General features: G+C 61.3%; 1 protein-coding gene across 1 annotated transcript in view; it reads right to left on the bottom strand.

The window, feature by feature from the left end:
- The window catches only part of IGSF21 (immunoglobin superfamily member 21), a 231141-nt gene that overhangs the window by 136556 nt on the left and 77162 nt on the right, over positions 1 to 17423 (bottom strand). Inside the window, exon 2 of the mRNA XM_062193120.1 lies at positions 681 to 793. Coding sequence (XP_062049104.1) covers positions 681 to 793 — 113 coding nt within the window. The remainder of the gene's footprint in view (positions 1 to 680; positions 794 to 17423) is intronic.

Genomic DNA, 17423 nt, shown 5'->3' with positions numbered 1-17423 from the left:
CAGGGAAGGGACGTTTCCGGGTGCTACCTCGCTCTGTGCACACCTGAGTGTGGCCTTGCAAGAAGGACCTCCACGCCAGTGGCACCCTCTCCCTCCTACCCCCAGCCCCAGCTCCGTTGTGGCCAAGGGAGACCAGGCTGGGACACCCCACTGAGACACGAGAAGATGCCTCTAGGGGCTGGGACAGGACCTGGTGCCCAGGGCCGCAGCTGCTCTTTCTGTTGCCAACACCTGCCCACGTGGGCGCCTCCCAGGCCGGACACAAGCCCCAGTCCTACACGGAGGGATGTGGGTCTCCGTGGGCGACTGCCACGAAGGCAGGAAGCCTCCCCGCTTTCTCACTCAAAGCCGCACACTGGAGCCTGCACCAGGGCCTGCTCCGTAGCTGCCCCACTGCCACCACGCCATGATGGTCTCCGTCACTTCTACGTCGGTACTCGTGGGGTTTCTCATGAGTAGGGGTCTCTTAGGGACACAAAGGGGGCCAGCAGGAGAGAGATCCTGAGGTTGGGCAAAACCGCCTTTGAGGGAGCATCCGCAGAGGGTGGGGACTCGGCAGAGGGCACAGGGCAGCTCGGGGCGGAGGACACAGCCATGCCCCGGGGGGCAACCGGAGGACTCTGGACACCGCCGCCAGCCCTGGCCTGGGCACGGAGCGGGCAGCAGCGGCAGCGACTTACCCGGTACCAGACGATCTCACGCATGCGGCCATCCGTCTTGAAGTTACACTTCAAGGTCACGGCGTCCCCAGCCACCACGGGGGGGAGCGGCTCAATGTTGACCGTCAGGTAACCTGGGGGGAGGAAGGAGAAGGGTGTGAGGACTGTGCTGGCTGCAGGGCTGGGCTGACGTTGCTCAGCTTGGGGGGCACCACTCCCACCACGGCCTGCGCCAACAGTGACCGGGCGCCCGCCCGAGCAGGTCACCACTTCTCCCTTTGTGCTTCTTGCTGTGGCCGCCTCCCCGGCTCCGGGGGCGCGCTCCAAGACGGAAGCGCTTTGTGGGATCCATTCTCCCCTGCACGCAGGATGTGCTGGCCCCTCCAGGAAGCACCCCGTGTCCCGCTGGAAGACCCCTGGGGCCCAGCCCTGCACGCCCCTCCCCCCTCTAGACTGGAGGGGGCCTGATGGGCCTCCTAGGTTCTGTAGAAAGTGCACCTGCTGACAGGCGTGCACCCCAGCACTTCTGAATTCCTTTGCACACGGTCCCTTAGCAACCCCACGGAGCCAGGGCCCCTGCAAGCCCAGGGTCCCAGCCTTGTAACCACATCACTCCTGGAGAAACGGGAAGAGAGCCCCGGGAAGCCTCCGCTGGCTGCCTTGTCACCCACGTTTCCCACCGCACAGGCCAGAGCCACCCACCCAAAGGGACGGGCAGGTCTGCCCTGGCCACGGTGCTGATGGAGGAGGAGGTGATCATGGACGCCAAACCGCGGCAGGCACCCTACAGTGCCTCTCACCCAGCAGCTGGCCCTTGGGGATGCCTGCCTGGCCCCTCAGAACATGGGGTTGGGACTCCGGCCCAATCTTTGAACACCGAGCCACCCACACCAACATCCAGCCTGCTGAGACCCAGGCCCACCCTCTGCCTGCCCCAGCCCCGTCGCAGAGGGCTGGGTGCCCGCTCCAGCCCGCCGGGGACCTCATTCTTGCCCAATCATCCGCGCCCATCGGCTCGGCTTCCCACCGGCTGATGTCCGCCTATCGACCTACCGGATCAATCCAGACCATACCGGATCAATCCAGACCAATCGTCCTAATGAGAAAACTAGCCAGGATGGGCTCGGGGATTTCAATTGTGCAGGCAACCTGAGCCGATCGAGCCCGGGGGCCTGACCCCTGCCTGGAACTGAGTGGTTACAAACGCCAGGAAGGAAAAAACAAGCATCGACCTTCGCGGGATCGATGGGGAAGCTGGAGTCACACGGGAACAGCCGGCTCCGGGCCTCCAGGGCCGGTCTCCAGCGTGGGGAGGAAGGCGCAGGCGCAACGCTGTGTGGCCTCGAACCCTGGCCAGGCTCACAGGCAGCCTCAGAGAGGGGCTGTCCAAGCACACAGCAGCCCGGCCGGCTGGAAGGGCCAGTCCCCTCTCTCTGGCTGCTCCTTTCAACGCTGTTTAACCCCCTGCCCTACTTGCCCTGTGCAGGCCCTGGGCCAGGCTCAGGGCAGCAGGAGGCACTCAGGCACCATGCTGTCCCCCAGGAATGCACAGCTGGGGAGGGGAGGCATCACACCGTCACCCTCAGAGGATACACATGGAGGTGGGGGGAAATCAGGGGGCTGTGAGGGGGCGGGGAGGGGGTTGGCCCTTGTCCAGCTTGGATGGCCCCAGAGCCAAAGCATGAGAAATGCTGAGGCCTCCCGCAGGAAGGGGCACCCCAGGGGAGGGAGGAGAGGAGGAGAGGAGAGGGAGGAGGGGAGGGGAGGAGAGGGAGGAGGGGAAGAGAGGAGAGGAGAGGGAGGAGAGGAGAGGGGAGGAGGGGAGGGGAGGAGAGGGAGGAGAAGAGAGGAGAGGAGGGCAGGAGAGGAGAGGAGGAGAGGAGAGGGAGGAGAGGAGAGGGGAGGAGGGGAGGGGAGGAGAGGGAGGAAGGGAAGGGAGGAGAGGAGAGGGAGGAGAGGAGAGGAGAGGAGATGAGGAGAGGAGAGAAGAGGGAAGAGGGCAGGAGAGGAGAGGGAGGAGAGGAGAGGGGAGGAGGGGAGGGGAGGAGATGGAGGAAGGGAAGGGAGGAGAGGAGAGGAGAGGGAGGAGAGGAGAGGGAGGAGAGGAGGAGAGGAGAGAAGAGGGAAGAGGGCAGGAGAGGAGAGGGAGGAGGGGAGAGGGAGAAAGGGAGGAGAGGAGAGGGAGGAGAGGAGAGAGAGGGAGGAGAGGGAGGAGAGGAGAGGGAGAAAGGGAAGAGAGGAGAGGGAGGAGAGGAGAGGGGAGGAGGGGAGAGGGAGGAGAGGAGGAGAGGAGAGGGAGGGGAGGAGAGGGGAGGAGGGGAGGGGAGGAGAGGAAGGAAGGAAAGGGAGGAGAGAAGAGGAGAGGGAGGAGAGGAGGAGAGGAGAGGGAGGAGGGGAAGAGAGGAGAGGGAGGAGGGGAGGAGAGGAGAGGAGAGGGAGGAGAGGAGAGGGAGGAGGGGAGGACAGGAGAGGGAGGAGGGGAGGAGAGGAGAGGGAGGAGAGGAGAGGGAGGAGAGGAGGAGAGGAGAGGAGAGGGAGGAGAGGAGAGGGAGGAGGGGAGGAGGGGAGGACAGGAGAGGGAGGAGGGGAGGAGAGGAGAGGGAGGCCTCCAGGGCACTGGCCCGAGAGCGAGAACACTGCTCTGAGCCAAGGGCTTGACGCACACTCACTCACACCTTGTATCGGCCCCACAATCCTGGGAGAGCGACTGTGTGTGCTTCCCACTTGCTGCAGGGAAGAGAGCGGCCAAGGTCACACAGCTCTATGGGACGGGGCCAGGATTCTAACCCAGACCCCCTTCTGGCTCCGTGACAATCGCCGGGTGATTACAGCCTCTCTGGCAGCAGGGAGGCGAGAGTACATGCTGGGGAAAGGCAACTTGCCCGTCTGTGCCCGGCTCGGGCGGTGGCCGGCACTGGGGGGAGGTGTGGCAGGGGGAACCGTGGCAGGAGTCCAGGTCGTGGTCCCCTTCTTCCACAGGGCTGGGCCGTGGGCTGACTCTCCCCTTCGAAGCGGTGGGCCACAGGTAAGCGCCACCAGTGCAGATGGCTGGGGAGCTGGGAACCAGAGGAGCCCCCTCCGCCCGCCAGGAGGAGGGAAGGACACGGCCTCAGACGCATAGCTCTTCCGGCCGCGCAGGGTGGGTGCAGATGGTGGATGCGGGTGAGGTGAGCTGGGCGCGGGGAGGTCACTGCTGTGGGGCCGCCGCTGGGGAGCCCCGGCAGAAGTGGGCTAGGGCTGCTCTGACTGGGCAGCGGTGCCAGCAGCACCGGGAGGAGGCGGGGCCTCGCCCACGGGAGGAGGTGACTTAGAGGGCGAGCGTGTGAGTGGTGTCGGGACAGCTCAGGCCAAGAGCGGGGTTCCCAGAACGGGGAGCTTCGGGCACTCCCTTTCTGCCATCAACCGGTTCTGAGCGGCGCTGAGTGACGCGGCACGGAGCCTGCTCCTGCCCTGCGGGTCTTCCCAGAATTCTCCTCTCCTCCCTTCTTCCTGTCTCCCCTTTATTCATGGAAAGGTCTCTGGTCCATCTCTCAGTAGCAGGCACTGTTCTAGGCACTGGAGACACAGCGGTGACAACAGACACGCCCCCCTGGACCCGCGTCCCAGCCGGGGAATCCACGGTCAACTGAAAGACGGGCACGATGCCCCGTGGTGATACGGATCATAGAGGTAGCGATACAGGTGGCACAGGTGAGGTTACAGCAGCACAGGTGAGGTTACAGGTAACGCGGGTGATGTTACAGGCAGCACAGGTGAGGTTACAGGTAACGCGGGAAACTGAAGCAATGGGGAACTATGGGGAAGGTGCTGCTCTAGACCTGGGGTCCTGGGAAGCCTCTTTGAGGAGGGTGGGATAAGGGAATCTGTGGGCCATGTAGGTACCTGCAGGAGAACATTCCAGACTTCAGAGGCAAAGGCTCTGGAGTGCTGTGCGCTCTGCAAGCGCGCGCTGTGCTGGGACGTTTTCCCAGAGTTATACACGCTGCAGCGGACTCACAGAGCATCTTGTAGGACCAGAGCCGGGACTGGGAGCAGGGTGGGGCAGCAGATGTCCCCGGGATGCAAAGTGAAAGGATGCCCTCTCTCCCCGCAGGGCACCCCCCAGAGACTGTCCTGGCTCCCCCAGTACTGTCCCCCCATGGAACCTGGCCGGCCCCACCCATCTCAGCCCCACTGCAGTCCTTGGGGACACACGCAGGTGATGGCTCTGCAAGCTGTGGGTCATCTCGGGGACATCACCAAGCGCGAGGGACAGAGATGGGGGTGATGCGTGTGTCCGGGCTGGGAGCTGGGAGCTGATGGAGCGGGGCTGGGGGGGGAGTGGGCGGGTCTCACTCTCAGGACAAAACCTCCTCCCGGGCATGCCCCTCCCCCAGGCCGTTGGCTCCTGCAGCAGCGTGGGCTGCTGTGGCCGCTGCGCGTGTCACGCTGGGCGTGACTGCCTGCCCGCCCATCTGCCTCTCGGGCAGTATCTGCGGCGCAGTGAGATGTGAAATGGCCAGCGCCGCTTGGCTCCTCGCCCCACCCCGGCAAGCCGGTCCTAAGGTCACATCCCTGTCGCCAAGAGGCATCGCTGCACAGAGCCGTGAAGTGCCTTGTTCCAAACGGCGAGGACCAGACAGCCATGCCGAGATGCGAACCCAGATCCGGCGGCCTCAAAGCCCGGTTGCTTTCGCTGCCTCCCAGATCAGAGTCGGAGGACTTGCTGAGGTCACCCGAGAATTCTGGCTGCCATTGCATCCTTTCTGTATTTTTTAAGATTTTATTTATTTTAGTTGAAAGAATTACAGCAACGTGAGACAGAGAGGAGAGATCCTCCATCCACTGGTTCTCTCCCCACATGGCCAGGCAGAAGCCAGGTGCCAGGAATTTCTTCCGGGTCTCCCACGTGGGTGCAGGGGCCCAAACACTTGGGCCATCTTCCACTGCTTTGCCCAGTCGCATTACCAGGGAGCTGGATGGGAAGTGGAGCAGCTGGGAGACGAACCAGCGCCCATATGGGATGCTGGCGACACAGGGGCAACTTTACCCGCTGTGCCACAGCACCGGCCCTGCCCCGGCATCTTTAGCCGGGGCCTCAGACAGGGCAGGGCAGCCAGCTGAGGGTGGGAAGGACAAGACCCAGAACTGCGCTCCGAGCAATTGGGACCCCCTCCCGCCCCCCAACACACAGAGACATCGGGGTGGAGCCAGGCTCAAGCAAGGGATGGCGAGCAGAGTGGAGACCCCACCGCTCCCTCAAAGTTCAAGGCCAGAGCCTGACAGTGCACTGTGGGCTCCCGGGACCCCTCCCGTCCGAGGCTGTGACAAGCATCAGACAGTGCGTGGGCTCCAGAGCTGGAGGAGGACAGAAAGGAGGCAGGGGAAGGCCGGGCAGATGTGCCAGGAGAGGCTGTGACAGCTCCCAGCGACACACAGCTCACAGGTGAGAAATCAGCGGCCCAGACAGACCCACGCAGGAGAGGAGACGGCGGGCGTCCATTGCCAAGAGGCTCTCCCCAGGGCAAAACACAGGGCACGTCCTCTCTCTGGCTGACTCTGTTAACACACAAAACCCCGTGGCTTTCCAAACACCGAATGCACCTGTTCTTTCTCCCCTGCTTTCTGGTTCCTCCCCACCACCGTCCTCCCCCAAACGCGACACCTGTTGTCCAGTCCAGTCCAAGATTCTCGCTGTGCCCCTCCACAGCGAGCTGGGTGGGTTACGGCTTCCTTGTGCGAGGTGGGTGGAGGAACCACGCCAGGGGCCGGGTCGGGGAGGAGCATGGTCAAGGCTTTGTCCACCCAGCCCCGCCCACACAGGGGGGCGGCCCCAGGCTTCTTGGCCTCCAGTGCTCCTGGTCCAGGCTAGGGAGGAAGCCCCGGGGTGGACAGAGGAGAGAAGAGCAGGAACTGATGTCCAGCAGCTGCACCTGTCAACGCCTCCAGGCCGGGGCCAAAGTCAGGAGACCCCACGGAGCACAATGGAGGCTGTGAAACCCCAGGGAGGAGGCCCAAGCAGGGCCCCCAGTGCCAGACCACTCAGAGAGGGCGTTTCAGAAAGGGGCGGCCAGCCAGGAGGCTGTGGGGCCGGAGGGACGGGTGTGGCAGAGGGGAGTTCTGGCCCCAGTCCCGCGGCCAGGCAGCTCCAGAGCCTCGGCAAGCTGACCAGCTCTGGGCCTCAGTTTCCTCCCCTGTAAAATGCAGGGGGAATGGGATTTCTAGAATCTTCCACATCAGATGCTAACAGCACAGACCCAGGTCTGGTGCCTTGGCCATCTTCCTTCCCGGTGCAACCCCACACCCCTTTCCTGGGGAATCTGCCCATTACACAGCCACCAGCTAAAGGCAGAGCTGTGTCTTTCCGGGCGTTAAATTTGGCACCCATCGACCCTGATGTGCAGCACGGTACGGAGAAGTGCTTCAGGAGCACCGACGGGTTCCTCCTTACAAAACGAGTCCTTGTCCCGATCTGTGTCATCGCTCTCCCCACATCTCCCCATCGCTCTCCCCAGCCACGCCACTCCCGCTAAGACGCTTTGAGCAAAATCGTTGGCAACATTCAGCCGCCATGCCCCCTTCCTGGGAAACTCGCCTGGCCACGCCCCCAGCTCGGAGGGCTGGCTCGAGGGTGGACAGGTCAGAGGTCGGCCAGGGGTCCCAAGAGAGGAAGGCTGGCTCCCCGAGAGGCCATTTTATTAGAGTGGCTGCTGAGGACGGAGGAGTCTCCTGGGACAAGGGGCGTTCGGCTCCGCAACAGGTGAGTTCGTGCAAACCTGGGTGAGCGGCTCACCCCCGTCGTTAGTCCCCCGTGGCCCTGGATGGCCCTTAAGCCTCTCTTCCTGTCGGACAATAGGGGGACCCATTCTTTCCTCGCCCAGCCCCCAGGGAGTGGGGGTGTCAATGGGGAGTCCTGCCTTGGTGCTGGACTCCTGTGCACGGTGCTGCTGGTGGCGGGGGGCGTGGCTGCGAGGTCAGGATCTTGCTTCCGGCTCCCCGCCCCCCTTCACACTCCCCTGTTCCCTCTACAGTGTGTGCCCCTAGTCTCTGCAGGGCCTGCGGGGACTTCCCAGTGCCCCAGGGGAACAGGTGCACATCCTCCCTGGGCCACCTCCCCCCTCTCACTGCTGCTCCCAGGCCTGCTGCCCCCTGCTCCCCGCACACGCAGCCCCCCCCCCCACCCGGACCCCAGCCCAGGCTCTCCCCTCGTTCTCTGCTTGCGGGACTTTCTCCTCAGCCTTCAGGATCCGTGGGCGTGTCGCTTCCTTAGTGACTCGGCGCCTCCCCAGGGCACCACGGTCCCCAGAAGGCCTCCCCATTCCTGCCGCACAGGAAAGTCACCGGCCCTGGCCTATTGGGAGTGCACTCACCACGACCTAAGGCCGGGAACTGCCGATTCGCTGTGTCCCGCGGGTGCCTGGCAGCCTGCTGCAGGCGGGAACACGTGGGTTCCGCTGATGCCCTTGAGGGTCTCCCGTGTTCCCAGGGGGCCGTCTCAGAAGCACCTCGCCCTTGCGGGCCTTGTCCTGGGCAGCCCGAGCTGAGGGCCTGCCACGACCCCAGGTGCCTTCCGAACCCGCCTGTCTGACCACACCTGGTGGCCAGGTGCTGCTGCCAGCTCCGAGGGTCCAGGCGCCTCTCGGCGGCCAGGCGTGAGGAGGAGAGCGAGCCTTTGCTCAACTCTGCCCCATGGGGCTCTCTTCCCCAGGAATGGGGAACAGGACACAGCCGGTGGCTCCCCAGACGGCACAGGGGGTGGGGCAGAGAGGATCCGGCAGTGGAAGCCAGGAACAAGGGGCAGCACTTCCTGAGCCCCCAAAATAGCGCAGCCTGAGAGGAAGGACCAGCCAGGGCACATCTGACCGCTGCCTGCCAGCCCGCCGGACTCAGCGACCCAGGGCGTGCATCTCCTGGGAAGGTGAGCCGAGCCCGTACCCTGTGCCCCGGCGTCTCCCGTTTCCCTGTCTCCGACAGTAAGCAGGTAACTGGCAGCAGGTGAGCCCAGCTCCTCGCGCTGTCCCGTAAGCCCCAGTGCACTGGCTCCGCTCAGCCGGGCGCCTTCACACAGAGAAATGTAAGCGCTCTCATGTAGATGTCTCCAAGCCCCTCAAGGGATCAGGACCTGAACTGAGGCACTGTCCCCCCTCCATCCCCATTTCTCCACCAGGGAGCTCCAAGCACCCCAGTATTCCTGGAGTCCCCCTCTCCCCCAGCCTGCAAGCTCTGTAAAACAGGCCCAGAGTCCACCCAGCTCAGCCTCCACGGCTGCCTCCCTGGGCTGAGAAGCCACCATTAACTGCCTGGCCCACAGCCACGCTTCCTAATGGGCCGCCCCTCCCGACCCCGCCAACTTTGCCCCGCCCACCTCCCTGACGTCACCGCCCCTCACTCTCAGACTCACGCAGGCCCCCACTCACAGTGAGCTCTGGTGATCCCCGAGTACCCCAGGTATCCCCCACTCAAGGGCTTTTTTTTTTTTTTGCAGAAGCTATCCTGACCAGCCAATAGGAAACCGCACGCCCGTTATTCTCCAACTCGACCCTGCATTATTCTTTTGGAAACATTTATCACCGCCTGACTAGGATGTGAGCCCCTGGGAACAGAGACTCTGTGTGTGTATGGGGGCGGGGCTGCGATCTTTCTTCCTCTCTTGTTCGATGGGTCCGCAGGTTCACCGATTCTTCTGCCCGTTCGGAGTCCACCCAGTGCACTTTCTATTTCGTTGATTGTACTGGTGGCTGTGAAGTGTCCATTTGGCTGTTTTTCTCTGTCGGTTCTTCGCTAGGCTTTCTATTCTAATATTTTTCCAAGACTATTTTTGAGCAGTTGTTCAAGCATTTTTATAATAGCGCCTTAAAGATTCTGTCAGATAATTCCACCAGATGTGCCATCTCATTACTGGTCTATCGATCGTCTTTCCCCAGGTGAGCTGAGATCTTCATGGTTTTTCGCACATTGAGTGATTTTTGTTTGTGTCCTGAGCATTTTAAGTGTGACCTGATGAGACTGTGGGTTCTTTTGATGTTCACCCTGTCCGTGGTACTTAGAATTCTAGTGTTCAGCTCCAGCCCACCTGCTAATGTTTACTTCTCAGATTTTTCAAAAAGGTGCTCATGCATTCTGTCCAGCGAAGTGAGGCTGGTGCTGACTTCGTCTCACAAGAACCGCACGTTCTTAGTTTTGTGTATTTTATCCCCAGAATCTAGACCAGCATACGGCACTTAGCAGGAACTCGACATTTGTTGAATGAATAATAAAAAAAGGAAGTTACGCCCAGCGTCTCACAGTTTTTGAAGGCTATCTGGTTCTTATCTCACTGGTCATCCTTGTGCCCCTCTGGACTGTGTCTGCATTCTATAGAGAGGAGGCTGAGGTCAGACGCACGGAATGACCTGCTCACCACCACAGGGAGGCGGGCGTGGCAGGTCAGCCCTTTGGCTCTGGACCAGTATTCCGCCCATCACCTCCCAGGAGCCCACTGCCCCTTGCTTCCAAATGGAGATACTGAAAACAGGTGATTAGGGAAATCTTTCTTGGTGCCTGGTGGGATCAGACCCCCATGGTAGCCACAAGACACAAGCACATCCACAAGGGGGCAGCAGCACGACGGAGGAGACCGTCTTGGGGTCCAGAGCCCGCAGAGGATGGTGAGGGCCAGGAGGATGGGTTTGACCTGGAAGCTTTGCAGGACAGGACATAAGAGTCCCTGAGATGAGGTTGGCCAACTTCTTCCATCCCATCCTTGACACAGAATCCTCTGAGCCCAGCTCTGGACCAATTCCTGTGGCCCAGAAGTGCCTGTCACGTGTCACCTGAACCAAGAAACCAGCGAAGCCACTTCTACCAGAGCATCCATCAGATGCCACCCATCTAAGAGTTCCTGGGCAGGGACCGAGTCCCACCCCCACCCCCACCCCGTGTGGAAGTGGCGCAGAGGGCTCACTCTCCCAGCAGAGCCAGTGGGACCACACCGAGACTGGTCGTGGGGCAGTCAGGTGTCAGTGCCACCAGTGACTGGAGGCCCCGCCAGGGATGACGGAGGGAGGCGGGGCCCCATAAGCCCCCCCCGTGCCTCCCTCCCCCATGCCGTGCATCCAGGATTTAACTCTGCGTGATCGCAGCAGCTCCGTGCACCACCACTCACCAAGAAGGGCGGTCAGCCCCACCGCATGAAGATAAACACCACATCGCCACGGCGACGACAGCCGCCCCGGGCTCCCGCCTGCATCGTTACTGTCGTAATAAATATTATTAACAATTACCGCCACCGGATCCTGCAGGCAGGTGCAGAGGGCTCTGTGAAATACACCCTTCTGTGTGGACGACAGGTGCTCCCACCACCTGCCTCCTTGGGAGGGTGAGAGGCTGGGCAGAGGATGAGGGAGGCCTTTTAGAAAAAGCAAAGCCAAGCCCCGGGTGGGCACTGTGACTCAGCAGGTTAAGTCATCCCCCAATGGGTCCTGGTTCGAGCCCTGGCTGCTCCACTTCCGATCCGGCTCCCTGCGAATGGCCTGGGAAAAGCAGTAGAGGATGGCCCAGAAGAAGCTCCTGGATCCTCACTTCGGCCTAGCCCCAGCCATTGTGGCCATCTGGGGAGTGAACCAGAGGATGGAAAGTCTCTCTCTCTCTCTCTCTCTCTCTCTTTGTAACTTTGCTTTCAAATAAAATAAATAAATCTTGAAAAAAAAAACAAATAGAAAAGAAAACCCAGTGGACAACGAAGGGGCAGCCAACAGCTCACGTGTCTCCCCAGCATGGACCTGTTCCCCCTGCCCCACAGTTCTCGCCTCTGCACCCATCCTGCCTTGGCCTGGCCCGTAGCATCCCTCCTCGTGGCTGGCCGCCCGCCCCTCGGGCACCCACCGCCCCGGAGTCTCAATGGCAGCTCTGAAATGCAGATACGATGACGCCGCCTCTCTGGTGAACGCCATTCCATTTCCTTGCTCCATTGCCTTCCAATCCAGGATCAAGTTCAGCGTCGGTCATGGCCAACTGGGCCCCTGATGAGCTTGCCTCTCTCGGCCCCTCCAACTCAATCAGTCTCGCTCCGCGCTTCCGCTACCTTGCCGCCCACCCCCATCAGCCCCTCCCGCCGCCCCTCAAGCTCTCCCTCTCTCTCTCTGCCTGTGCTCTCTCCTCTTCCCCTCCGAGTCCATCCGGGGGGATTTGTCTGTGTCCTTCCAGGTCCAGGGCAACAGCCCCTCCCTCTTTGATGCATGCCTGACACCCCCTCTGCTGAGCCCAGACCCTTGTCCACAGCTTGGTCATCGCCCACACTCATCCCATTATAATTCCAGTATAATGCGACATACGGGTCTTTGTGTGTCTGTCTCCACCACCGGACCAGGACCCTTGAGGTCCGAGGGCAGGTGTGCACCTCCGGCTCCCTGGCTGACATGTGGCATGGGGGCAGGGAGGAAGCACACTGCCGGCGTGCTCCGTGAACAGGCTGGTGGGTGCACCAAGGCATGAAGCCAGCGTGCCCTGGGGCTCTGTGCGCCACGGAGCCCTGGACCCACATGCACTGCTCTGCCGCCCCCGTCCCCACGTCACACCTACAACCAGACCCTTCCTTGTCTCCCCGTGGCCTCGGAGACAGAGGCGGTGCCCTTCCCTTCACACCAGACTGCCCCTGCGTCTGTCTATGCCTCAGCTCCGCTCCTGCTGCCTTCGCACGCTCAGCCGCAGCCACCCTGACCACCGGGGGATCCCCAAGTACGCCAGGCCCCAGCCGGCTCCCAGGACTCCATACTGGCTGTTCTTGCTGCCGGGAACACCTGTCATCACTCTGCCCCCAGCCCCCCAGCCTGCCCTCCAGGCCTTTGCTTAGATCTAACTGACCAGGGGCCGGCACTGTGGTGTGGCGGGTAAAGCTGTCGCCTGCAGTGCCTGCATCCCATATGGGTGCCGGTTCAAGACCCGGCTGCACCACTTCCAATCCAGCTCTCTGCTATGGCCTGGGAAAGCAGTGGAAGATGGCCCAAGTCCTTGGGCCCCTGTACCCACGTGGGAGATCCGGAAGAAGTTCCTGGCTCCTGGCTTCGGATCAAGGCAGCTCTGGTAGTTGTGGCCATCTGGGGAGTGAACCAGCAGATGGAAGACCTCTCTCTCTCTCTCTCTCTCTCTCTCTCTCTGCCTCTCCTTCTCTGTGTGTAACTAACTCTGGCTTTCAAATAAATAAATAAATCTTTTTTTTTTTTTTTTTAAAAAAAGATCTAACTGACCTAGAAGTCTCTCCTGGCACACAGCCCAAGCTCACCGGCCCCAGGGCCCCACAACAGCAGCGACCGCAGCCCCCAGTCACGGCAAGGCAACACCGGTGTGCCAGTCTGTCTCCCACGGTAAACTGTACGCACCTGAACGCCAGGTGGGTTTTCCAGGACTGAACTCCTGGTGCCTTGCACGCTGTTGCTGGTGCGCGAGTCACACTGAACGAATGAATTGAACGAGTGAATCCGTAGATGAACAAAGAAATCACTCAGGTGTCTTCAACTAAGGGTTAGCCTTGGTGATGAGATCCAGTACTGCTGGGGTTGGCTGCTTTCGATTTTTTTTCTTCTGTTTTTCTTTATTGGGCTTTGGATCTCCCAGTCTCGGCGTGGACTGTGAAAGATCAGGAGGGACCTCCACCCCCGCCAGGACTCCTGGCCCCGCCTCTGGGCCCCCAGGGACCTCACGACCCTTTGCCTTCGCAGGGAGACGTAACTGGCGTGCTGCTGTCCACCCCCTGCCCCGACACCCCAGGTTTTCTGGAATCTTCCCATCTGTGATCTCCAGCCAACTAATCAAATCCCCTCCATCAGAGGCAATAGATGTTCAAAAGCCTTGTGGTATTAATGTATTATTCATGACCTATGTATTATTTATCATTAGTTTGTTTATTTATTATTAATTTGTGTTTCATTATTGATAATGATGTGGTTAGACTATGAATAAGGCTTGGGGCGGCGGCGCTGTGGCCCTCTGCAGACACCCAGGGCTCCTCGGACTCTGCCGGGGCCAAGGCGGGCGACTTTCCCGCCCATTTCATGGATGGGCCACACAGAGGCCACGGAAGGGCAGGACCTGTCCGGCCAGACCTCTCACCCGTGCGATATCATCAGGGCAGGTGACGGCACTGGGGGAAGGCGTCACCGGGCAGCAGGTCACCGGCTAGCAGGTCACCGGCTGAGACCGGCCAAGGGCATGGACTCCCGCAGACTGCTGCGCTGGGCCTGACCATCATGGCTCCTGGAACCCTGTGCTGCTCTGTGTGTCTCAGGCTCCTCTGAGCAGATGCAGGGGCCTGAGGTCAACTTCCCTTCCGTCTCGTAAACTGTGCCTGCTTCGTGCTGTGCCGGCTCCACAGACTTGTACTGGTCCTTGCATCCCAACTCCATCCCTGCGTCCTCCCAGGCACCCGGCCACAGGCACTGCCCAGCCTCCCTTGCAGCTTGGCGGGGCCGTGTTCCCCACCTGCCGTGCCGCCGTCGGGCTCTCCTGCCCATCGGTCCTCTCCGGCGCTGCCTGGGTGGAGCCGGCTCTGAGGACCTGGAGGAGGAAGGGTCCTGGGTACCTGAATGTCTGCGTGGAGCAGTCATCCATCCCACAGTCCCCAGCGGAAGTGACAGGGGTGAGAAACAAAACACGGTTGGGTTAAGGTTTGGGGTGGTCCGTTCCAACAGTTATTGGACACACACCCCACTAACACCTGGCGCACAGTAGGTGATCAGGCGGAAAAGCAAGGGGGTGAGGAGATGAATCGGGAAGCCAGGCTCCCCAGTCACCGCGCGTCTGAGGGAGGAGGGCTGAAAGATCTGGAAGTGAAAGCCTTTTGCTCTACAGATGGGTAAACTGAGGCCAGAGGCGAGAGGGGCACTGGCCAAAGGCACAGAACCAATCAGCAGACACTGGGCACCGGGACCCAGGGCTCTGCACACAGTCCTGTCACCCTTCTCCCACACCAGAGTCTCTCAGCGACTGTCTTCCACCTGTGGCCTGCTGTTACCTTCTGGAACTTTCTCGGAGTCTTTGGGAGTCAGTGAAGTGACCATTTCCTTATCCCCAGGTCAGTCTAGCGTCCACAGAACAGCTGGAGCTGCCAGGAGGGAAGAAAAATGAGAGACGGAAGTGGCCCAGGGTCCCGTGAGACGCCCTGGCCACCTGCAGCTGTCTCGGCCCTGCCCTCTCCAGGGTGGGGGCCCCCTGGGTCAGGAGGGGGTGCAGCCGGCAGTGGGGAAGCCGCCCGCGGGTGCTGAGGAACCAGCTGAGCCTTGAAGCAGAAGGCTACAGTCTCCGCCTCGTTCTGCCATGGGCACGGAGGGCCAGTGCTGATCCCCACTGCAACTCAGTCTTCTCAGCTGATAAAGGGGCTCATGGGGGGCCGGCGCCACGGCGCAGAGGGTTAATCCTCCGCCTGCATCGCCGGCATCCCACATGGGAGCCAGTTCATGTCCCGGCTGCTGCACTTCCGATCCAGCTCTCTGCTGTGGCCTGGGAAAGCAGCGGAAGATGGCCCAAGTGCTTGGGCCCCTGCACCTGCGTGGGAGACCTGGAAGAAGCTCCTGGCTTCAGATCTGCCCAGCTCTGGCCATTGCGGCCGTCTGGGGAGTGAACCAGCAGGTGGAAGACCTCTCTCTGTCTCTCCTTCTCTCTGTGTGTAACTCTGCCTCTCAAATAAATAAACAAAATCTGTAAAAAAGGCGGGGGTGGGGTGGGGGCTCAAGGCACTTATTTCTCAAAGGTGATGGTTTGCTGAGAAGAGGGGGGGAGGAGTTCTGAGAGCACTGTGGAAACACTGGTGTTCTTGGCGCGGGAACACGTTGTCAGGGCCCACGGGACGACCCGGGGCCTGGGCATCAGACAGACCCAGGGATGCCTTCCCACTGCCACGGGCCAGCCCCGGGGCCCCGAGGACGTCGTTTTACTGCTCTGGGCCTCAGTTGTCACCTCTGCAGTGGGAATGGGTATGTTTATCCTCAGGGCTGGGCGGGGGAGACGCAGAGAGATGGCCCAGGCGAGGAGCCTGGGGCAGTGCCCGGCCTGTGGGGACTACGCCGACATGCAGCACCCTGACCCAGCGCTTGCTCCCCTGTCCGTGACCCGGCTCCTGAAGTCACCTCCACGTCCCCATCTGCTCCTACCAGCCAGGCTGCTTGGAGGGAGCCGCTGGGAAGCTGTGGGACAACGGCTCACCCCTGGCTGCGCGTCGGGAGCCCGGGGCCGAGCTCGCAGGGGCGGACGCCGTTTCGGTTCCCGCGTGGAGACGTTCAAGGCCAAGTTCACAGAGGGCCCGGCAGTGCCGCAGCCTCCCTCCAGCGTCACCAGGAATCACGAGGACAAACCCGTGAGCAACAGAGAACCGCCCCTGACTTAGAAGAAAAATTGAAATGCGGGTGATCGCTGATGAAGGAATATTTTAAAAGAAACTCGGTTATTACGCGGGGAACAGTCGAAGGTGGGTTATAAACTGGTCCGAATAAGGACGACGGAGCAACTTAATGAAGAAAACGACAACTTACAATAGGCCGACATGAAGTGATAATGCCTCATAAACACAAAAGTCCGTTAGCATAGGAGAATGAATTGCTCAGCTCCCAAGCTAAAGGCAGAATAAAGAAACTTGATTTTTTTTTTTTTTTGGTTTGTTATTTTTCTCTCCCCAAAAGCCAACTCGCCTGCCAGGGTGGCCTCACTCGGGCTGGAGGGCCCGGAGCTTTGCACAGGGACTTTGCGCGGGAGCGATCCTGCTGGCCTTGCTCTCTCTCTGCGGCTGCTGGAGATGAACTCATAGGGGCCGAGTTCCGGGCCCGGATGCACCGGGGGAGCAGGCTCACTTGGCACGGTGGAAATCTCGGCGTTCTCACTCCTCCAGCCACGGGGCTCCGTGACCGGCGTGGCCGCGCACCTCTGCCCCGTGCGGCCGCTGCCTGCGGTCATCCCCTAGGCTCTGTGGTTCCCGGGGCTGGCGTTGTGGAGCTCCGGTCCAAATGCTATTGGCAATGCCGGTCCCCATATAGGAGAGTCCGCCGGAGTCCCGGATGCAGCTCCCTGCTAATGCGCCTGGGAAAGCAGTGGAAGATGGCCCACGTGCTTGGGCCCCTGCACCGACGTGGGCAACCCGGAAGAAGCTCCTGGCTCCTGGCTTCAGCCTGCCCCAGCCCTGGCTGTTGCAATCATTCGGGGGTGAACCAGCCGATGGAAGATCTCTCTCTCTGTATCTCCCTCTCTGTCACTCTGCCTTTCAAATAAATAAAAAGGGTTAAAAAAGAAAAAGCTGAGTGGTTCTGAACCAGGGGCGACCGCTGAGCCCCAGGGGACATTTCGGGGCATCACTGCCTGGCGCCGAGCGAGGGGGAGCCGGGGCCGCTGCTCGGCGCCCTCCGATGCACAGGGCGGCCAGCATGTCTGCAGTGCTGAGGTTGAGCCGCCCTGCGTGGAGTGGACAGCAGACTTCCAGAAGGCGTGGCCATGGACTCGGGAGCCCCTGGGGTGGCAGAGAGGGCCCCCTGCCCCCGGCAGGACCGGCCACAGCAAGCTGCAAATGCAGATCGCAGAAGGTCCTCCGGTGCCAGCTGTGCCCCCCAGCCGACGTCCCCCATGGTCAGAGCATCTTTCCTGCCACCCCCCCCCCAAGTCCATGAACGTTCGATTTTGCGAAGCAAAGGTCCTGGGCGAACGGCCCCCTGCGGTCTCCCAGGGCGGAACTCGGCCTCACGGCAGGCACAGGTGTCCTGGCTGGCGGAGGGTGACGCCGTGGGGGCAGCTTCGCCCTCCCCTTCCTCTGTCTTTCTGTCTTCTTGACAG

This window comes from Lepus europaeus, chromosome 5, assembly GCF_033115175.1.
Source record: "Lepus europaeus isolate LE1 chromosome 5, mLepTim1.pri, whole genome shotgun sequence".
Lineage (NCBI taxonomy): Eukaryota > Metazoa > Chordata > Mammalia > Lagomorpha > Leporidae > Lepus > Lepus europaeus.
The sequence above is the reverse complement of the archived record's forward strand: the minus strand, read 5'-3'. Positions and strand labels throughout refer to the sequence as shown.